This window comes from Somniosus microcephalus, chromosome 1 (genome assembly GCF_052327205.1).
Source record: "Somniosus microcephalus isolate GS21.2 chromosome 1, FLI_Smic_1.0, whole genome shotgun sequence".
NCBI lineage: Eukaryota > Metazoa > Chordata > Chondrichthyes > Squaliformes > Somniosidae > Somniosus > Somniosus microcephalus.
This window is the reverse complement of record NC_140987.1, coordinates 352,224,964-352,248,323: the sequence shown is the minus strand read 5'-3', so window position 1 is coordinate 352,248,323 and position 23,360 is coordinate 352,224,964. Positions and strand designations below refer to the sequence as shown.

Here is a 23,360-nt window from a genome sequence, read left to right as displayed (position 1 = left end):
CGACCAAACCCAGGCCAATTAGAGTTAAAAAATCTGGAAAATTCCTCTCTGACTCCTTTAGGCAATCAAAACTGGAACAGGAGAAAACTCTGGCCCAGATTAATGTAATATCTGCATGTCTCTGACATTCTGTGCACAAGATGGTGAAAAGGCCACTACATCAAAAATGTAGGATCATAAATTTAATTATATACTGCACCTTTTAATATGAGGTAATCTCCGCCCCAGCCAGAAACAGGTCCAGCTCTCACTTTAAGGAATAAAGAGGACTAGCTTGGTTTATCTTTTAAACAATATTTTTTTAATCAATTTAAGACCAGATATTTTTATTGGCTCATCCCGAGAAAGAATACCAACAAATTAACATTCAATACATTTTTTTCTGAAGTGCCCATCTCTGCTACTTCAGCTGAAGATTTAACCCACTTAAATAATGTCAGAACTCTGACATTTTAGTAACTGAGTTACTCCTGCCCATGGATGAGACTATTGTTGTGTCTTTTCTATATTCCAGAAGTTGCAATGATAGGAGGATGCAGTTGGGTTCTTAAAGCAGCAGATGTATAAACTTACAGTTGCCTGAACTCCATCAAGCTGTCTGCCTCCATGATTGGACACAATGATTCCTTGGACACCGTGCCTTACTGCAAGCTCAGCATCCTCCTTTGTCAGGATGCCCTTCAGAATGATCGGAAGGTCGGTCAGGGATCGTAGCCATTGGATATCCTTCCAGCTCACCGATGGGTCTATGACATCATTGTAGAGAGGAAAGTTGCCACGACGATCTTTGTCTTTCTGCGGTGAGGAATGTGCTAAGTATGAGAATTTATCTGCATGTCTCTGATACTCTGTGAAAAAGGTGGTGAAAAGGCCACTACATCAAAAATGTAGTGATCATAAATTTAAAGTGCATGTGGGCAGATGGAGGTAGTTATTTTGAAAATCTAAATCATAGTAATTGTCTGCACATACTTATGCTTGCTGTTGATGCCAATAACAAAAAAAATTACATAGATTTATCCATCCAATCCATTATCCTTCATTTTGTTATTGAGTTGTTGCAAGAATTACAATCTCTCAGGTTTCCTAGGCAACTGTTACCCACGACTCCGCTGTCCAGACATTTTTATTATTCTCAAATGCTACATCATACATGAAGAAATTGAAACCAGATTCCTTAATGTTCTGAGGCATGACACTGGCTCCAGACCTAATCTGCAGGGACTTCCTTATGTCACTTGAAAAACTGAAATAGGTGCGTACCATTTTAACAAGACAGTTATTTTTCATTTGGATATTATTGGCTAAAATGAACAGAACTAAATCAAACATTTTTGTTTCTGATGGAGCCAAAAAAATTACTGCATGGTACAGTAACCTGTCACTGAAGTGCTCTCTCTCACTAACTCATTTAGGAGGAGATATTCTCTGTTTGTCAAAGCTCATATTCAAACACTTAATGCACTCACACTAATTCCTCGGTGCATTACTTTTAGACAGGTGTTAACCTGTTTATTTTAAGTGAGTTAATACCTGCCAGCAATGTGTGGCGGAATACAGTATGAGCATATTGAGTGTTCATCTATGAACTTCGCCATAATATCATAGAATCATACAGCACAGAAGGAGGCCATTCAGCCCATCGTGCATGTGCCGGCTCTTTGGTACAGCTATCCAATTTGTCCCACTCCCCTGCTCTTTCCCCATAGTCCTGCAACTATTTTCTTTTCAAGTATTTATCAAATTCCCTTTTCAAAGTTATTATTGAATCTGCTTCCTCCACCCTTTCAAGCAATGCATTGCAGATTGTAACAACTCGCTGTGTGAAAAAGTATTCTCCTCATCTCCCCTCTGGTTCTTTTGCCAGCATGTTACTGATATTGTTTCCAAAGAAAGCATTATAGTTACATTGCATGAAAGGATCTATCTTGAGTGAATAGAAATTCGAGCAATTTGTAATACTAAGCAGTCATTTCCATATTGCCTCAGCAAATTTAAGGTTGCCACTAACTATCATCCAATAGAGAAGTTGCATACTATCTTTCAATCCCAAAGGAATCTGGTTAATCTACATTTCCGTTAGATAATCATAATGCCATAACCAGAAATGTCTCTATTTTGATTTGCTTTCCAATAGACGGCACCATATCTGGTACCTGATTAAAAATCTCGTGTATGCCTGCACCTCAGTTCCACAAAATTCACTTCCTGTTGTCACAATTGCTTGTCACATGCATTGCAACATCCACAATTAACAATATAAACATTTCCAATTGGAATTCCCCATGTCTACAATAGCCTGTAGTTCTTTGTTGCTGAACCAGTCACATCTCTTAAAAAGCTTACTTGAAAACATTTGCAGCTGGCATTTTTTGTTTCTCAGTAACTGAAATTGATGGGGGTGGATTTTCATTCTCATTGCCTGGGCATAGTCTGGCACAACCGGTCATCTGCCCTTTCCACAACCCAACCGATTTTCATTCCACTGATTTCAACAGGAAGAAAATCAGGTGAGTTCTATAAAGGGTGGGCGATTGCTCCACTAGATTTCCACCCAGACAGTGAAGATGAAAATCTACCCAATTGTGTCTAAAATACCAAAAAATAAAAATATAAAAGTTACATATTCCACAATATTTTTGAATCTTTAGAACAATTTTCCACAGAGAGAATTTAGAAAAATAATTACTTTAAAAATGTTTTTATTCATTCTCAAGATGTGGCCATCACTGGCAAGGCTGACATTTATTGCTCATTCCTAGTTGCCACGAGAAGGAGGTGGTGGGCCTTTTAAAACTGTTGGTAGCGGTTTGATGCAACTGAGTGACTTGCTAGGCCAGTTCAGAGGGCAGTTAAGAGTCAAACATGTTGGTGTGGGGACTGGAGTCACATATAGGCCAGACTGGGTAAGGACGGCAGGTTTTCTTCCCTAAAGGACATTAGTGAACCATGTTGGTCATGGCCACTTTACTGATATCAGCTTTTTATTTCAAATTCAAAATTATTGAATTCAAATTTTCAAACTGCCATAATGGGGTTTGAATTTACATTCTCTGGATTACTAGTCCAGTGACATAATGGGCTGGATTTTGCCAATGGGGAGCTTTTGGAGGCGGGACTCCCACTTGTCAGGTTTTAGTTCCGCCTCCATCGACTTCTGACCAACCCTCACTATTTTCCCTTGAGTGACCTTGTTAAGCCCGCCCAGCGGGTTTAGCAGGCCAATTAAGGGAAAGCTGGTGACAGAGAACAGAGAAAAATTTTTGACAGATGAATTGTCATCGTTTGACGGCTCTGTGAAGCTGTCAAACACGGACATTCTCTGTTGTTTGATGAGTCCTTGTATTCAAGAGTCATCAAACCTATCTGCTGAGCAGAAATCAGATGGCTGTTGCATCGGAGAATGCAGCGGCCATCTGTCAACTCTGCCGGTGAGATGCGGGAGTCTCCAGTTCCCCAACTGTTGAAGCCTGCAGGAAGAAACAAAGGTGAGTAAACATTTTCTATCACTTTACACTCACCTCACATATTTACCTCTCCACACTTGCACACATCACTCACCATCACAGCACACTTTTCGACCCCTCCGATCCCTGCAGACCCACTGCTCGCCTCGCTGACCCTCGCTGACCCTGGCGGGGTTTCCCGACGTCGGGAAGCCTGCACTTGCAGGGGTAAAATGGGGATAATCCTCTTAACTGCCTGTTAACAGGCAGTTAAGTGGCTGTAATCCCCTTCCCACCTCGGGGAGGCGGCTCCCAGCACGAGTCGGGTACCGGCCTCCTGGGACGATGGCACGGAGACGGGTTGGGAGCGGGATGGGCACCCGCCCCCAGATTCTGCCATTCTTCCGGCAGTCCCGCCTCCAAACCCGCCTCCCCAGGACTGGCAAAATTCCCCCTGTTTTCAACCTGACCCTTCAAAGCATAGCGTATTCACACAAGTTAAAAAAAGAGAATATAGGTAATCAAAATGCTCATGACTTAAGGTTTAATATTCTTTCCTCGTAGAACAACTACTTGCATTTATAAAGTGCCTTTAACGTAACTCTTGCTGCATTCCAGGAACGCATATCAGGAAACGGCCGCCTTCAGTCATTGATTTTCCAGCCATTAGCTTTAAGAAACAGCAAGTTTGCACTTAAATGTATTAAGGAAAGAACATAAAGACAGACAGGTAGAAATTGAGAAAGTGGTGGTGGGGTATCTGAGGGCACTAAAGGGGCTGTGGATGGGTTAGGGGAGAAGGCTGATAGGTGGCAGTATGAGGGGAGTTGGGACCTAATAGTTCTCAAGGGGTCCACGGCAGTTTGAGTCCCATTTTAAGACTGCATCCCATGAATCCCCATCCTCAGACTTCCTTCCTGCTTCCATTCCCAGGTTCCAGGACCTCCCTAAGTGCTCAAAAAATACTAAAACACATTTCTGGTGCTCCATGAACCCAGATTCACCCCCAACATTCCCACAGTACCTGCATCAGTGTTTGTAGAACCTATCTCTCCAGTTTTCCCAGAACCCCAGGACCACCTTCTTCCTGTGCATCCAGGCCCTGGGAGCACCCCTCACCCCCACCAAATACTGCCAGATCCTAAGCCCCTTTCCCAGTTTTGCAAGATCCCCAGGCTGCCCCCAGTGTGGATATGTCAATGTCCTTAAACCACCCCCCTTTTCATTTAAAACCTCTGACTCACTGCAAGCTATGCCTCAGGAGATTATTTTTTAATTCGTTCTTGCGATGTGGACATCACTGGCAAGGCTGACATTTATTGCCCATCCCTAGTTGTCCTGAGAAGGTGATGGTGGGCCTCCTTCTTGAACCACTGCTAGCAGTTTGATACAACTGAGTGGCTTTCTAGGCCGTGTCAGAGGGCAGCTAAGAGTCTACCACATTGGAGTCACATATAGGCTAGACTGGGTAAGGACGGCAGGTTTCCTTCCCTAAATGACATTAGTGAACCAGTTGGGTTTTTATGACAATCTGACATGCTTCATGGCCCCTTTTACTGAAACCAGTTTTTTTTAAAAACTGAATCAATGACTATCACTTAATATATTTCTAACAACTATCCAATGCCTCACATATGGTACATCTGTGACACTTGCCTTAAATATTTCAAAGTTCTTTAGTTCTAGATGGGCGGGTAGCTTGAAATTGTTCATCATGTTTTTTCTCCTCTTGCCAACGTAAGGCACATCGACAGTCACCACGAGAGCTTTGTACCCCAGGCTCTTGACCCTCTGCACCAGCTCTTCAGTTACCTCACGCCTTTTGAAAACGTAGAGCTGAAACCAGCAGCAGCCGGAGGAGACTGCTGCAATCTCCTCTGCAGAGCATGTTGCATATGTACTGGCAATATAGCACGTCTTCATGGCATCAGCAGCTGCGAGGAACAACTCCAAGTTAGCATCAAACATTAGCAGAAATGTATAGGGCTCGATTTTAACTTCTGGGCGGGATCGCGACAAAGCGAGCCGTCACTGCTCCCCCAACTTGGGCCTCGGGTTAATATAGCAATTGAGCCCCGATTGTGTCATCAGAGCCCAATCTGCATATTTAAAGATGACCCCGTCGGCTTGGGGCAGGTGTCCTTGTCTCCAGCAATTTAAAATTGGAGTCGGTCAGATCGGGGTGGGAAAGGAGGGGGGCAAGACTCCTGCTTCATTTTAACTGCAGCCCTGACTGGTTTCCACCAGGTGGGGGAGTTAAAATTTCCTCCTATGTAACAGCACCCTCAAATCTTGCTGACTTTTGGGGATTACAGCAACTACATTTTTCCAACTCTATCTACATCCCCATGTCAATTTAAGTCATTTCAAATTATTTTACCAGCTAGAGTGGCATAAATTTATTTTGATCTATTCATTGCCTCCAGACAAGTTTACATAAATGAATTGATCTACCATCGAATTGTTCATTGATATAAATAATCTGTTTCTCTTTCTGCAATTGTTTTTTGGCTTCTTTCCTTTTTTCTATGTCCCTTTCTACCTCTTCTGTACTCTACTCACATGCTATTCTTATTGTGATCTCTGCATCTTTATGTCTGACTTTTTCCCTCGCTTTTTCTCAATCAGTTTTTCTGTAATTTTGTGCTTCCTTCCATCTTCTCTATTATTTCTAACTCCAAAAATGTTTCCATACGGCTCTCACGCGTGCTGCTTTACTGATCTAATCAATATCTGTGCCTCACTTTTGTAAGCTAAAAACCAGTCAGCATGCAGCGGGTCAGAAGTGGACACCAGGAGTAGGTGGAAAGGGACAGTCTGTGACTCGCTGCAACATGTGCAGTTTGGATCAAAAATCCCCAAATTGACAGCTGCTCAAATTACTTTTTCAGCGATGTGATTGGTTCTTTTTTTGAGAATGGGAACTTTTTGATAGATAGTGAAATAAGTGTTGCTTGATTGGCTCAAAGTTCACAAACACTAAAAGACAGTCAATCAGTGTGCTTTGTGATCTACGAGCAGGACTTGTGGGCATGTCAGACATAGATGCAAAACTTTTAATGATACAGATACACCAATAGCTGCACTTGATCTTTAATGTAACTCCCCTCCTATCTAATCCAAGTTATTAACTCCCTGGCTGGAGAGTTTAGAACTGGGGGCCATAGTCTCAGAATAAGTGGTCAGCCACTTAGGACTGAGATGAGGAGTAATTTCTTCAATCAGAGAGTTGTGAATCTTTGGAATTCTCTACCCCAGAGGCTGTGGATGCTCAATCATTATATATATTCAAGGCTGAGATTTTTGGACACTAAGGGAATCAAGGGATATGGGGATAAGGTGGTAGATCAGCCATGATCTTATTGAATGCTGGAGCAGGCTCAAAGGGCCGTATGGCCTACTCCTGCTCCAATTCTTATCTTCTTAATACAAATTGCAACAAACAATGTGCCTTTTATTGAAATTGCATGGCTGGATTTCAAAAGACTGGCCACAGAAGTTTTATCAGCAACTGAAAATGGTTGTGCTGCAGGTATTTTTCACATCTGGTGTGAGCCCATATTTTGTTACAGCATTTTACAGACCATCAGAAAAATTGAGGATGTGCAGCTCATCATTGTTTACTGCAGGGCAAAGGAGGAGGGAAGAACTTCCATTCATATAGCGCCTTTTACATCCTCAGGACATCCCAAAGTGATTTCCAACCAATGAATTACTTTTGAAGTGTAATCACTGTTGGTTTGCAGACAAAGAGAAAACACTGGCACTAAATGGCAACATTTGATGAGAAGTTATTACATTATATAAAGCGTAGCTCCGTTAAATATAATTTCAACATATTACATATTAAGCCACTGTGTGCACTCAATTCTGGGATTCTCATACTTCTGTTTCAATGAGCCACATCTCTACAATGGAGACCACTTCAGATCATTTATCGATAAGGCACAAATATACAAAAAGGGTGAGAAGAGACCAACAGGCCCACCACGCCCATCCCATCCAGTCAACTCTGCAACCTCACACACCATCAAGACTCTAGTTGTTTCTGACTCAAAGTCAACATTTGTTTAAGCTACAGTTTATGTGTCTGCTGCCGGCTCTCACTGAACGCTCCACATAGAGAATCATAAGCAGATTGGAATGTGTTACAAGGCTGGAAGACTCCGAAAGATTCAAAATACACCGGAAAAACACAAAAAAAGTCACCAGAATTAACAGAATGTAACAGCCTCAGACACATTCCCCGGGCCTTTTCCAGTATAAAGGCCTGGAGGTTCCACCCAGTTGTACTGGATTTTTCAGCGCAATTTGCCCACAATCCGCCAAACCAGCACAAACAAGCGTAAATTACGTCCAACACAAATCGAGTTCCCGCGCTCTTTTGCGCTGGTTTAAAAAACACTGCACTAGAGGCTGGCCCCGCCCACAAAACTGGCCACACCCCCAGATCAAACTAGTCACCGCTGCGAGTTTCCGTTAATTGTGTTCGTGAGCGGGCCTTCGAGGAGGCTCTTAAAATTAAGCATTTTTTGGCGCAAGAGCATTAATAGGCACGTTTTTAAAGTTTTACTTTTTTATTTAATTTACTAAGAAACTGACTACTGTACACCAATGTAACTGTTTTATTACGTGAGATTCCATTTTTTTTTTAACTGGCATTTGGCTGGTTGATTTTTGTGATTCTTGAAAATGAAAATCGAAAACCAGTCTCCTGGGTTTTCCTGTACTACAGCTGGAAGTTTCTTTGTAAGCCAGATTTGATGCCAGAAACAGTTTTCTTTAAATATAAAATGTGTTCTCAACCATGAAAAAAATGTTTCATTGAAAAATACTGCATCTAACACTTGTTCTAACACTTCAAAGGAAAGGCATTATGATCATGTGAATCAGGATAGACATATTAAATACCAATGTAGATCTGTAATATGGGGAGATTTTTTGATCTGATGGTTTTACAGTAGTGAGCCCAGGTATCCTTTGATGAAAGGAAAATGGACATTTATATATAGTAATCAAGAAATAGGGGCGCGATTTTGCCAGCCCTGGGGAGGCGGGTTTGGAGGCGGGACTGCCGGGAAAATGGCAGAATCTGAGGGCGGGTACCCATCCCGCCTCCAACCCGCCTCTGTGCCATCTTCCCAGGAGGCGGGTACCCGACCCGCACCAGGTCCCGTCTCCTGGAGGCGGTAAGGGGATTACAGCCACTTAACTACCTGTTAACAGGTAGTTAACAGGCAGTTAAGAGGATTATCCCCATTTTTCCACCAGAGGCACGAGCTTCCCAATGTCAGGAAACCCTGCCAGGGTCACCGAGGCGAGCAGTGGGTTTGCGGGGGTCAGAGGGGTCCAAAAGTGTGCTGTGGAGGTAAGTGATGGGTGCAAGTGTGGAGAGGTAAGTATGTGAGGTGAGTGAAAAGTGACAGAAAATGTTTACTTACCTTTGTTTCTCCCTGCAGGCTTCAACAGTTGGGGATGTGGAGACTCTCACATCTCACCGGCAGAGCTGTCAGACAATGACAATTCATCTGTCAAAAATTTTTGACAGAAGAAACATCATACGCTGACGTTCTCTGTAACTGGCTTCCCCTGAATTGGCCTGCAAAGCCTGCTGGGCGGGCTTAACAAGGTCAATCAAGGGAAAATAGCGTGGGTTGGCCACAAGTCGATGGAGGAGGGGCTAAAACCCGACAAGCAGCAGTCCCACCTCCAACGTGCCCCCATTGACAAAATCACCCCCTAGGAGTTTGGGGAAGAGTTTTGGGGATTGGTAAAGGTGTATCTACAAATCCACTGGAATCAAGAACAAGGAAGAAAATGATCTCCCAATTTGTCTCACAGAGGACGCCCTTTATCTCTGATTGTATTAACAGTTCAGTTCCTCCCACATTGAGGTAAATGGGTCAGATTTCTCTGCAAATGAACACACATAAATATTCTGATAGAGCCAAAGATGCACATTTGTGAATTATCACACCTGTTTGTAGATTGTAGTGAAAGTTGTGACTGTAACATCACTTTTGGATCAATCCAATGCCCTGGCATTGTCTGAGGACACCTCCCTCAAAGACCAGACCAACAGCTGTGGCTCAGTGGTAGCAATCTTGCCTCTGAGTCAAAAGGTTGTGGGTTTAAGTCCCACTCAAGAGACACAAAATCTAAGTTGACACACCAGTACACTACTGAGAGAATGCTGCACTGTTGTGGGTGCCGTCTTTCAGAAAGGGCAATAAACTTGCCCTTTCAGATGGATGTAAAAGATTCCATAACACTATTTTGAAGAAGAGCAGGGGAGTTCTCCCTGGTGTCCTGGTCAATATTTATCCCTCAACCAACATCTAAAACAGATTATCTGGTCATTAACACAATGCTGTTTGTGGGACCTTGCTGTGTGCAAATTGGCTACATTACAACAGTGACTACACTTCAAATGTACTTAATTGGCTGTAAAGCGGTTTGGAGCATCCTGAGGTCATGGAAGGCGCTATATAAATGCAAGTCTTTCCTTCTTATCGAGTTTGACTTCTGATGTGGAGAAAATTCAAGTACCAGGAAGAGAACATAACTGGTCACGTGCTGCAGCTTGCCAACACTTACCTTTGGCACTGCAGACCTCCCCATCAGGCCAGGCCATACTGGGAATGCCAGTTGGAGCAATTCCTACAGGAAAGCTAATCTCAGTGCCCTGAATAGTTGTTCTCATGTCTACTGCTGAAACGTCTCTTAAAACTCGAGGGCGTAGTTGGATTCTGCAACAAAAATTTTTTTTTTAAATGACTTTCAAGGCAGCAGAAATGTAATACTAAAGAAAAGAAAATGGAGCGAAGAATCTGCTTCTAGCTTGATAATTTAAAAAAATGAACAAAGAGCGTTATCAGACCTTTGATAAGGTGCCGTTTAGTAGACTCATGACTAAGGTCAGAACATGTGGAGTCAGGGAACAAGTAGCAGAATGGAGAGCAAACTGGCTACAATGGAAAACAGAGAGTAGGGGTTAAAGGTAGTTACTCAGACTGGAAAAAGGTGGGATGTGGTGTTCCACAAGGATCGGTGCTGGGACCAGTGTTGTTCACCATTTGCATAAACGATTTGGACTCAGGAATTGGAAGTACAATTTCAAAATTTGCAGAGGACACCAAATTACAGGGTGTTGTTAATATAGTAGAGGACTGTGACAAAATACAGGAAGACATTAATAAACTTGCAGAATGGGCATATTATTGGCAAATGAACTAAATATAAATAATATAGATAAGTGTGAGGTAGGAAGAATAAGGAGACCACATACTCCTTGGAGACCACATCTGGAATACTGTGCACAGTTTTAGTCAACTAATTTAAGGAAGGATACACTTGCCTTAGAGGTGGTACAACGAAGGTTCACTAGATTGATTCCTGAGATGAGAGGGTTGTCCTATGAGGAGAGATTGAGTAGATTGGGCCTATACTCTCTGGACTTTAGGAGAATGAGCATTGATCTCATTGAAACATATAAGATTCTGAGGGGGATTGACAGGATAAATACTGAGAGATTGTTTCCCCTGGCTGGAGAGTCTAGAACTAGGGGGCATAGTCTCAGGATAAGGGGCCGGCCTTTTAAGACTGAGATGAGGAGGAATTTCTTCACTCAGAGGGTTGTGAATCTTTGGAATTCTCTGCCCCAAAGTGCTGTGGATGCTCAGTCGTTGAGTATATTCAAGGCTGAGATAGATAGATTTTTGGACTCCAGAGGAATCAAGGGATATGGGGATAGAGCAGGAAAATGGAGTTGAGGTCAAAGATCAGCCATGATCTTATTGAATGGCAGAGCATGCTTGAGGGGCCGTATGGCCTACTCCTGCTCTTAATTCTTATGTTCTTATGTAAAATAAGTGTCTAAATGGGGTAGAGGAGCAAAGGGATCTGGGGTGCAGATATACAGATTACTAAAAGTAGCAATGCAGCAATAAGGCCATAAAAAAGCAAACACAACACTGGGGTTCATTTCTAGAGGGATGCAATTGAAAAGCAGAGAAGTTACGTTAAACTTGTACAGAAACTAAGTTAGACCACACTTGGAGTACTGTGAACAATTCTGATCTCCATATTATAAAAAGGATATAAAGGCACTGGAGAAGATACAATAAAGATTTACTAGAATTATACCAAAACTGAGAGGTTATACCTATCAGGAATGATTGAACAGGCTGGGGCTCTTTTCTCTAGAAAAAGAGAAGGTGGAGGGGTGACCTAATAAAGGTCTTTAAGATTATGAAATGGTTTGATAGGGAATACGTGTAAAGGAAAAGCCATAATTCAGAAAAATACACCATCCTATGAACAGATTTCTGATATTATTAATGCATGACATACTGGGTTTAAAAGTCTGGAAACCCTCAACGACACAGGCTGCAAACAGAACATAGGCTTTTGAGATAAGATCAGTTGTTAACACAAGCTGTAAACACCACACAAGCTTTTGAAATGGGAATTGATTGTTAATACTAAGACAATGGCCCTACTGAAACAGCAATTTGCAGCTTCCAGAATGTCTGCAGTTAGGAACCAACACAATAGCAATGCCCAAGTAAAGTGTTAAAAACTGACACTTCGAACAGAATCACAGAATATTAAAAAACCATGTGCCTTTGTAAAAGTAACATCAAATGAAAGACAGGAAACATAAGTCAGTAATATAACCAACTAAGATGGCTAGGAAAACAAACACCCTAGTTGAAGTGTTTTTGATTTAGATGTTGTAAAAGATACCTACAGAACATTTTGAAAATATGACTTCAATAGATGACACCAAGCAATCACATGTTTTTTGTATTGAACTTGGAACACATAGGAGTCACGAAGTCTGATTATAACCAGCTTGGTGATTTTAGAATTGAATGGAAGACCTTCAATAAAAATGACATCAAAGAGACAAATCTGTTGTAGCCATTGTTATGAATCTTATGATCCATGAAGAAAGACTCATGAAATACACAGGACAGCCAGCTGGTGGCACCATCCAAAGAGTATAAATACTCGGGCGTGGGCCCAGCTTGCCCAGAACATTGTGTAAACAGGAACTAGTGAAAGATAACTAGACCTCCATGTTTTGAAACAAGTTGATTAAAGCCTTGCTCTATACTCAAACCAAATGCGTAGTGGGTTTTATTATGTCAATTTAATCAACTTGATATCGACTCCACGCTCTGGGTAATTTCAGGAACAGCCAGATATGACTCAAACCATAGAAGGGAACTCAGACAAGTAATCGATCCATCATGGAGAAACTACTCAGACCCGCCCATCTCGACCTGGACCCAAACTCACTTACAGCTGCTAAGGTATGGAAACACTGGTATCGTACCTTTAGCAACTTCCTTGAGGAGTGTGGTGAGAATGTTCCTAATAAGTTACGAATGCTTGCTAATTATGTATCCCCTCATGTGTTTGACTATATCGAAGACTGTGTAGACTATGACGCCGCTATCCAAATACTACAGCAGCTATATGTCAAGTCCCCAAACGAAATTTTTGCTCGGCATCTACTGGCCACAACTCGACAACAACCCGGGAAATAACTTGACGAATTCCTTCAGAAACTTCACAGGCTCAGCAAGGATTGTAATCTTAAAGCTGTTACAGCTGAGCAGTACCAGGAGGAGTTAATTAGTGATTCCTTTATTAATGGGATTGCGTCTCCCTTCATACGTCAGCGTCTGTTGGAGAATAAAACCCTCAAGTTAGAGGCTGCCTATGACCAGGCATGTTCTCTGGATTTGGAAAGAGGAATGCAGATACCTATCTTTCACCACGTGCATGGGCTGCTGTTATCACTTTTAGTAACTCCTTCAATAGGCCTCGGGCGGAAGCCCTCATGGATGACGACTCCAACCTGGCTGATGACAACCCTACCCTAGAAACCTTCACTGATGACGACCCTGCCCTAGCGGCATCTTGGCAATCTGGAAGGAAGTGTTTCTTCTGTGGAGGTGCGTTCCATTATAGGAAATTTTGTCCTGCTCATAACGCAACCTGCAATCATTGCAGCAAGAAAGGTCACTTTTCTAAGGTATGCCAGTCAAGAGCCTCTGTTAATAAGAAAGGCCACTTTTATAAGGTATACCGGTCGAGAGCTCCTGTTAGTTTTACAGCTGCTATCTATGAAACTGCTCCTCCCCCAAGAACCACTGCTAAGGTTACAGCTGTCAAGGGTAAAATTGCCCCTCCTCCCATCACAGCTGTTTTTCCCCAAAGTCTGTCCCATGCAGCCACGAAGGTTTCGGTAAACGGACACATTCTGAGCACACTAATCGACTCATGCAGCTTTGACAGCTTCATTAGTGAGTGGGCTGTCAGTAAGTTAAAACTGCATATTTACCCCTTGGACAGGGAAATTGCAATGGCTCTGACGACACTGACCACCAATTCTTCTGGCTTTTGTCTTGTCGACCTTATTCTCAATGGCTGCACTTATTTCTCCACCCGGCTCGGGGTGTGATGCGCTATCAATTACTCATAAAAGACGGAGAGTTAGGAGAGTAACTAAAAGGCTTTTATTAGCAAAGAACAGAGCATGCCTCTCGTGGTTGACTGGGTTCCAAGAAGGCAGGGGGCTGCAGAGCAGTCACCTTTATACCTGGGCCTGTGGGTGGAGCCACGGGCAGAGCCAGCAGAGACATGCTGAGGCATGCATAGGTACAACAGTGTGCAACAACAACAACAACGGTGAACAACAATAACAGTGGTTTATCACATTCACCCCTTGTTTAAAATTGAGTCCGGCGGGGTGAAGTGTACTAAAGGTTCGTGTAAGTAAGTCTATCAGGTGGCCTTGAATGCCGTCCTGATCGTCATGGTGGCAGCGGTGATGGTGCAGCATCCAACGTTGAATCAGGCATCTCATTGAGTGGTTGGGTGGTCAATGACGGGTCCTGGGGCTGCGGCATGCCGTCTAGCGGGGTTGGGTTGTGGGTAGTGGTGGATGGCAATGGTAGTGTTTCAGGGGCACCCGAAGGTGCGAGATCTCATGTGGAGGCTGTGTCCTCCCGCCCGACCGGGTACGCTACGTAAGCGTACTGGGGGTATGCGTGGGTAGTGGTGGGTGGCGAAGGAGGTGTTTCGGGAGCACCCGAAGGTGCGAGGTCTCGTATGGAGACTGTGTCCTCCCGCCCGTCCGGGTACACCACGTAAGCATACTGAGGGTTGGCATGGAGGAGGCTCACCCTCTCGACCAGGGGGTCCGTCTTATGGGACCTCACGTGCTTCCGCAGTAGGACGGGTCCTGGAGAAGTCAGCCATGTCGGTAACGAGATCCCCGATGTGGACTTCCTGGGGAAGGAGAACATTCTCTCATGAGGGGTGGCACTGGTGGCTGTACAGAGCAGTGACTGAATGGAATGGAGCGCCGCAGGGAGGACCTCCTGCCAGCGAGAGGTCGGAAGGCCCTTAGATTTCAAGTTTAAAAGGACTGCCTTCCAGACCGTCGCATTCTCCCTTTCCACCTGGCCATTCCCCCGGGGGTTGTAGCTGGTGGTCCTGCTTGTAGCAATACCTCTCGCGAGCAGGTACTGATGAAGTTCGTCGCTCATAAAGGATGAGCCCCTGTCGCTATGAATATAGCTAGGGAAACCGAACAAGGCGACGAGGTCATTCAGACATTTAATGACCGTGGTACTGGTCATGTCTGAGCAAGGGATGGCAAACGGGAAACGGGAGTACTCGTCAATTATGTTGAGGAAGTACACATTGCGGTCAGAGGAGGGGAGGGGCCCTTTAAAATCGACGCTCAGCCGTTCAAAGGGGCGCGTGGCTTTGATCAGGCTTGCTCTGTCTGGCCTATAAAAATGCGGTTTGCACTCGGCACAGATTTGGCAGTTCCTGGTCATGGTCCTGACGTCCTCGATGGAGTCAGGCAGGTTACGGGATTTGATGGCAGAGGTCATTGTGGAGGGTCTTCAGTCTATCAACCTGCGCGTTGGCGCATGTACCACGTGATAGGGCACCTGGGGGCTCATTGAGTTTCCCGGGCCGGTACAAGATATCGTAATTGTAGGTGGAGAGTTCGATTCTCCACCTCAAGATCTTGTCATTCTTGATTTTGCCCCTCTGCTTATTATTAAACATAAAAGCTACTGAACGCTGGTCAGTGAGCAGGGTAAATCGTTTTCCGGCCAGGTAATGCCTCCAATGTCGCACAGCTTCCACAATGGCCTGGGCCTCCTTTTCGACAGAGGACTGTCAAATCTCGGGGCCCTGGAGGGTCCTTGAGAAGAAGGCCACGGGTCTCCCCGCCTGGTTAAGGGTTGCAGCTAGGGCAAAGTCGGATGCGTCGCTCTCCACTTGGAAAGTGATGGACTCATCCACTGCGTGCATCGTGGCCCTCGCAATATCTCTTTTTATGAGAGTGAAGGCTGCACAGGCCTCTGCTGTCAGGGGGAAGGAGGTGGACTTGATGAGGGGTCTGGCTTTGTCCGCATAGTTGGGCACCCACTGAACATAGTACGAGAAAAACCCTAGGCATCTCTTCAGTGCTTTTTGGCAGTGGGGGAGGGGGAGCTCCATAAGGGGGTGCATCCTGTCGGGGTTGGGGCTGATGACTCCGTTCTCCACTACACAGCCAAGAATGGCAAGGCGCGTGGTACGAAACATACATTTGTCCTTGTTGTATGTTAGGTTCAGCCGCTGGGCCGTATGGAGGAAATTCTCTAGATTAACATCATGGTCCTGCTGGTCGTGGCCACAGATGGTGACGTTGTCTAGATAGGGGAAAGTGGCCTGGAGCGCGTTCTGGTCAACCATCCGGTCCATCTCCCGTTGGAAGGCTGAAACCCCGTTGGTGACGCCGAAGGGAACTCTGAGGAAGTGGTAGAGATGACCGTCAGCTTCAAAAGCTGTGTACTGGTGGTCCTCAGCCCTGATGGGGAGCTGGTGGTATGCCGATTTCAGATCAATCGTCGAGAACACCCGGTATTGTGCTATCTGATTGACCATGTCAGATATGCGGGGGAGTGGGTATGCATCTAGCTGGGTGTAGCGATTGATCGTCTGGCTGTAGTCAATAACTAGGCGCTGTTTTTCGCCAGTCTTCACTACCACCACTTGTGCTCGCCATGGGCTGGTGCTACTTTCAATAATCCCTTCCTTCAGGAGTCTCGGTACCTCGGATTTAATGAAGCTCCTATCCCCGGCACTGTAATGCCTGCTTTTGGTAGCGATGGGCTTACAGTTGCGGGTGAGGTTAGCGAATAAGGAGGGGGGGGGGACTTTAAGGGTGGAGAGGCTGCAAATGGTGTGCGGCGGGCGATTTAAAAGCTGCTGGCTGCAGACTGTGAGTGGGGGGAGGGGTCCGTCGTACGCTAATGTGACACTCTTAAGGTGGCACTGAAAATCCAACCCCAGTAGAACGGCAGCGCAGAGATGTGGCATGACCAGTGGTTTAAAATTTTTGTATTCTGTGCCCCGTACTGAAAGGGTCACTACACAGTAGCCACCGACGTCCGCTGACTGGGCCTTGGAAGCCAAAGAGATCCGATGGCGCGTCGGCAGGACCGGGAGAGAGTAACTGCGCACCATGTCGGGGTGGATAAAGCTCTCCGTGCTCCCGCTGTCAAAAAGGCAGGTAGTGGCGCAGCTGTTTACCGTAATGTCCATCATGGACCTGGACAGTTGATGAGGGAGAGATTGGTCCAGCGTCACGGAGGCCAGCGTATGGTCGAGCGAGCCGATGTGGTCGTCAGATGAGGCGGTGGTTGAGTCCGGGTCCCCCGTGGTTGAAGTTGGAGACGTCCAAGATGGCGGACAAAATAGCGGCGCCCATGATCCCGATCCCCACGTGGCTGGGGAGCCCAAGATGGCGGACAAGATGGCTGCCCCCACGGTTCGCACGCGGCGCTGCTGGCGTTAGCGGTTTTACCTTTGCAGGCGCTGACATAGTGTCCTTTCTTCCCGCAGCCGGAGCAGGTAGCGTTTCTCGCCAGGCAGCGTGCTCTGGGGTGTTTTGCCTGGCCACAAAAATAACATTTCTGTGCCTTGGACATCGCAGCAGCAGTTGAAGGTGGCGGTCCCATGACCCAAGGTTGTGGCGTCCACGTTGCGGAGCGGTTAGGGGAGAAGGCGTCCATATTCCTGTGGGCCGCGTCGAGCGAGAGCGCGAGGGACACTGCCTTTCTCAGGTCCATTTCTCCCTTTTCCAACAGTCTCTGCCGGGAGTAGTCGGACCTTAGACACGCAACGAAAGCATCTCGGATCAGTCCCTCCGTGTGTGCTGCGGCTGATACTTCTTTGCAATCGCAGCCTTGGCCGAGTATCCGTAGTGCCTGTAGGAAGGCCTCCACTGATTCCCCGGGCTGCTGTCTGCGGGATCTTAAGAGGTGCCTGGCATAGACCGTATTTACCGGGCGTGCGTATTGCCCTTTTAGCAGATCGATAGCCGCCGCGTAGGTCGTCGCGTCCTGGATTATTGTATAAACTTGGTGGCTCACCTTTGAGGCCAGGATTTCCAGCTTGTTTTCGTCCAGGGTCACAGTTGAGGCTTGCAGGTAAGCCTCGAAGCAACGCAGCCAATGCGCGAATTTGGTAGCCGAACCCGCTTCTTGGGGGTCTAGGTCCAGGCATGTTGGTCTGAGGGCTCGCAGCAGCTCCTGCTGCTCAGCGTTTGTTGCCAACATTTTGTCTTTGCTAATAAAATTGATGCGCTATCAATTACTCATAAAAGACGGAGAGTTAGGAGAGTAACTAAAAGGCTTTTATTAGCAAAGAACAGAGCATGCCTCTCGTGGTTGACTGGGTTCCAAGAAGGCAGGGGGCTGCAGAGCAGTCACCTTTATACCTGGGCCTGTGGGTGGAGCCAGGGGCGGAGCCAGCAGAGACATGCTGAGGCATGCATAGGTACAACAGTGTGCAACAACAACTACAACGGTGAACAACAATAACAGTGGTTTACCACAGGGTGCTCAAAAACCTATGCAGTGATGTGCTCCTGGGACAGGATTTCCAGAAACAACACAAAAGACTCACTTTCGAGTTTGGAGGGTCAAAGCCGGAGCTTACTATTTCCAAAGTACCATTTAATGCGCTTTCGGTGGCTTCGCTCGATGAGCCCTCCTTGTTTGCCAATCTTTCCCCCCCCCGATGTAAACCCATAGCCACTAAATCACGATGTTTCAGCCAAGATGATCGATCCTTTATCGAGGCAGAAATCTCTCGCCTTCTAGCTGTCGGTATCATTGAGCCATGTTCATCTCCCTGGCGGGCTCAAGCCGCCGTTGTTAAAAATCCTTTGAAGCAACACAAGAAACGTCTTTGCATCGATTACTCACAAACTATTAACCAGTATACCGACCTAGATGCCTACCCACTACCACGCATCGATGACATGGCCAATAACCTTGCCAACTACAAGGTATTTTCAACTTTTGATTTAAAGAGCACATACCATCAAGTACCGTTAAAGGACTCTGACAAAAAGTATACGGCCTTTGAGGCCAATGGTCGGCTTTACCAGTTTTGTCGCCTTCCATTTGGGGTCACCAATGGGGTGGCCGTCTTTCAACGGGCAATGGATAGCCTAGTCAAACAGAAGAACTTAACGGACACTTTTCCATATCTGAATAATATCACCATTGCTGGTCATGACCAGAAGGAGCATGATGCCAACCTCCAGAAATTTTTTGACGTTCTCCGTCATCGCAACTTAACCTTAAATGAGTCCAAATCTGTGAAATCAGTACCATCAGTCAACATCCTTGGCTACTGGGTGGGCAACGGTGTCATCAAACTGGACCCGGAGTGACTTCATCCGCTTCAGGTGCTCCCTCCCCCTACGAATCTCGGCTCTCTTCGTCGGGCACTCGGCATGTTCGCCTATTATGTGAAGTGGATACCCCACTTCTCCGACAAGATCCAGCCCCTGCTTCACGCGAAGTCATTTCCGTTGGAGGCAACGGCTGTTTCAGCTTTCAACCTCCTCAAGCGACAAATGGAAAAAGCCACGCTTCGCTCCATTGATGCATCAGAGGTGGCGATCTCGGCTACCTTGAATCAAGGTGGTCGACCCATTGCATTTCTGTCCAGAACTTTGCAGGGTAGCGAGCTCCATTATCCTCCTGTCGAGAAGGAGGCTACGGCCATCATCAAAGCTGTACGTCAATGGAGTCATTTTCTCGCTCGTCGCCATTTCACACTTATATCCGATCAGCGCTCCGTGGCCTTTATGCTGGATAACCGGAAACGCACTAAGATCAAGAATAACAAAATACAACTCTGGAGGATGGAATTGGCCACCTTTAGATACACCATACATTATCGACCCAGCAAAGAGAATGTGGCCCCGGATACCCTCACACGGGCATTTTGCTCCTCTATTTCAACTTCGACACTTGCGGATCTTTACACTGACGTATGCCATCCTGGCGTTACCCGTATGCTGCACTTTGTGCAATCTAAAAATCTCCCATTTTCTACGGAAGATGTGAAAAGAACATGCTCCTCCTGTAGAATTTGTGCAAAATTAAAACCGCAATTCTTCCGTCCATTGGATGGCTCGCTCATACACGCTATGCAGCCTATGCAGCGACTCAGCATTGACTTTAAAGGGCCATTGCCTTCTGCAATGCGAAACACCTACTTACTTACTACGGTGGACGAATATTCACGCTTTCCCTTTGCTTTCCCCTGTCCCAATATGCTTACTTCCACAGTGATCAAATGCCTCGATCAAGTCTTTTCCCTTTGCGGTACGGCCAATTTCATCCACTCTGATCGGGGTCCCTCCTTCATGTCAAGCGAACTCAAAAGTTATCTTTCCCAATGGGGAATTGCCACAAGTAAAACGACACCGTATCATCCCATCGGTAACGGACAGGTTGAGAGATACAACGCTATCATTTGGAACGCTGTTCATTTTGCACTGAGGTCACGCAACCTACCAGACCAGCAGTGGGAAACTGTGCTCCCTGACGTGTTGCATTCCATCAGGTCTCTTCTTTCCCTGTCCACCAACATCACGCCTCACGAGCGATTCTTCAGGTTCCAGCATCACTCCACACATGGGACGTCCCTACCGTCATGGTTGGCAGCTCCCGGCCCCGTGCTGCTCCAAAGATTCATCCGATCTGCCAAAAACGATCCCCTCATCAACGAGGTGGAGTTAACGGATGTTAATCCCACTTACGCACGTGTGGTACCCTGATGGCTGGGAGTCCACCGTTTCGCTCAGAGATCTGGCTCCCTGTCCAACCGGTCCCACGGACCCAAATGATAGAGGGTCCCATGGTAATGATGCCGACACTCTGCGCAAATTTGAAGATGATGCCCTACCTGGGACATCAAGAGATCTGCCGGCTACTCCACCGGATCAACTCAGGGAGCCAAGCGCTCCCCATGGGATGGCCACCCGAAGCCAGGATGCCAGTCAATCCCCGGCTATCAAACAAAATGAAGCCAGCTCTGCGCCTGTGGGGACCCGCACCTGGAGTCACGATCTCCCCAGTCTCCCGCAGGTCGATCAAGGCGACACGGGCCCTGTCGACCTACCAGTATGGATCAAATGACCCAGGGACCCAGACACAGTCCGGGGAGAGGTGCCTTCCAGCCACAAGCGAAGAGCTAAAAGACTGTGGCTATTCGTGGTCCGGCTAATCCATTAAAAGGAAGTCATCGGACTTCCAAATCTTTAGGGAGGAAGAATGTTATGAATCTTATGATCCATGAAGAAAGACTCATGAAATAACACTGGACGGCCAGCTGGTGGCGCCATCCAAGGAGTATAAATACTCGGGCATGGGCCCAGCTTACCCAGGACATTGTGTAAACAGGAACGAGTGAAAGATAACTAGACCTCCATGTTTTGAAACAAGTTGATTAAAGTCTTGCTTTATACTCAAACCAAGTGCGTTTTATTACGTCAGCCATGTTATGATAAGTTTTTGGAACACCTAAACAACAGACAGATGTCTGCAGGCTAACAGTTGAATTGGCAGTAAGTGTAGAAAAAGTCAACAGAAAGAATGACTAGAGATAATTAGCTTACATCAGCAGAAAACTACAAAGGATAAACCACTAAAAAAAGGAATAAAAATAGAGCTTTTCAGATGGAAAGTCAGAAGTCGCTGGAAAGGGCAAGTGATTCTCAACTTCAGAGGCACGCTCTGTAAGTTTTTAATTCTTTGAGTCTCTGGATCAAAACGGTACTTTTAATTTGATTTTGGTGGATATTCTGGATTAAGAATAATAGAAATGTAAAAATGTACGAAGTTAATATTTGAGAATAAGGATCTCTGAGAATAAGAAATGTAAGCTATTTGTATTTTGAACTGTTAAAGTTGCGATTGATTCAATAGCTGTTAACTGTATGTCGGCTCTTAAATAAATCTATATATTTTTAGAATTGTCTCAAGTAGTATTTCTGTATCAAACTCGCAAACTCAATTTCTGTACACACTTTTCTGAGGAGTTGCAGAATTCTGTTTTTTTTTTTCCAGACCCTCATAATATCCGGAAGGTTACAGTCTAGTTAAACTTATTAAAAGTGCTATCTGGAGGACGGTATCATCTTTATGTCGTTCCTTTCCTTTAGAGAGAGATAGCCTGGACCTTTAGACCCAATTAAGCGTCTTATAGAATTCGGCTATCTCTAACTTTAGTTGAAGGTGAACATTTGGGGAATACGCCTGATCTGGGGTAGCCCAAAAAGTGCTAGGACTAGTAATTATCCCTTCAGACGTAGAGAGGATGTTTCCACTTACAGGGGAGGCCAGAACGTGCAGTCATAATTATAAGAAATATTTCACTAATAAATGCAATAGGAAATTCAAGGGAAACTTCTTCACCCAGAGAGTGGTGAGAATGTGGAACTCACTACCACAAGGAGTAGTTGAGGCAACTATCATAGATGCATTTAGGAACATAGGAACAGGATTGGCCATTCAGCCCCTCGAGCCTGTTTCGCCATTCAATGAGTTCATGGTTGATCTGCGACCTAACTCCATAAACCCGCCTTTGCCCCATATCCCTTAATAACTTTAGTTAGCAAAAACCTATCAATCTCAGATTTAAAATTAACAATTGATCTAGCATCAATTGCCATTTGCGGAAGAGAGTTTCAAACTTCTACCACCCTTTGTGTGTAGAGGTGTTTCTTAACTTCACTCCTGAAAGGCCTAGCTCTAATTTTTAGACTATGCCCCCTAGTCCTAGACTCCCCAACCAGTGGAAATAGTTTCTCTCTATCTACCCAATCTGTTCCCCTTTATATCTTGAAAACTTCGATCAGATCACCCCATAACTGTCTAAATTCCAGGGAATACAGCCCTAATTTGTGTAATCTCGCCTCATAACTTAATCCCTGGAGTCCGGGTATCATTCTGGTAAACCTACGCTGCACTCCCTCCAAGGCCAATATATCCTTCTTAAAGGGAAGCTAGGTAAACACAGGAGGGAGAAAGGAATAGAAGGATATGTTGATGGGGTTAGATGAAGAAGTGAGGGAAGCTTGTGTGGAGCAGAAACACTGGCATGGCGGCCTGTTGAGCCGAATGGCCTGTTTCTGTGCTGTAAGTAATTTGCAATTCCATGTAATTATCAGTGACATATCCCTTCTTCCAAGGTTCTCAGCGGGAATGCAGTTGGCAGTATACTAAGGTGTACACCATATACCCGTGTTTAATTTCAGGAGCAAAGTGTTTGCTCACTTATGAGCAGCTGAAAATAGTGGCATATCCTTCTTCAGCTTACTGACATGGCCGCTTCTCCCCTCTGTCCCCCTCCCCAGCACTGCTGCTACTGGAAAGGACCCCTGCCTCAGCAAACAGGAGGTGGGAACTCCTGTTCTTACAAGAGTGGGCAGAGGTGAGGACCCCTTCCACTCTTGGCAACGCCAGGGAGCAATGCTGAGGCAAGAGGGGCTGGTCTAAAAGCATCGCACCTCAAGTGCTGCTA

General features: G+C 45.6%; 1 protein-coding gene across 1 annotated transcript in view; it reads right to left on the bottom strand.

Annotated features, from left to right (window-relative positions):
* The window catches only part of LOC147124969 (2-Hydroxyacid oxidase 2-like), an 89,573-nt gene that overhangs the window by 28,688 nt on the left and 37,525 nt on the right, over positions 1-23,360 (bottom strand). Inside the window, exons 2-4 of the mRNA XM_085995412.1 lie at positions 10,044-10,195; positions 5,103-5,380; positions 574-795 (exon numbers count right to left, since the gene is read on the bottom strand). Of these exons, the coding sequence (XP_085851538.1) occupies positions 574-795; positions 5,103-5,380; positions 10,044-10,195 (652 nt within the window). The remainder of the gene's footprint in view (positions 1-573; positions 796-5,102; positions 5,381-10,043; positions 10,196-23,360) is intronic.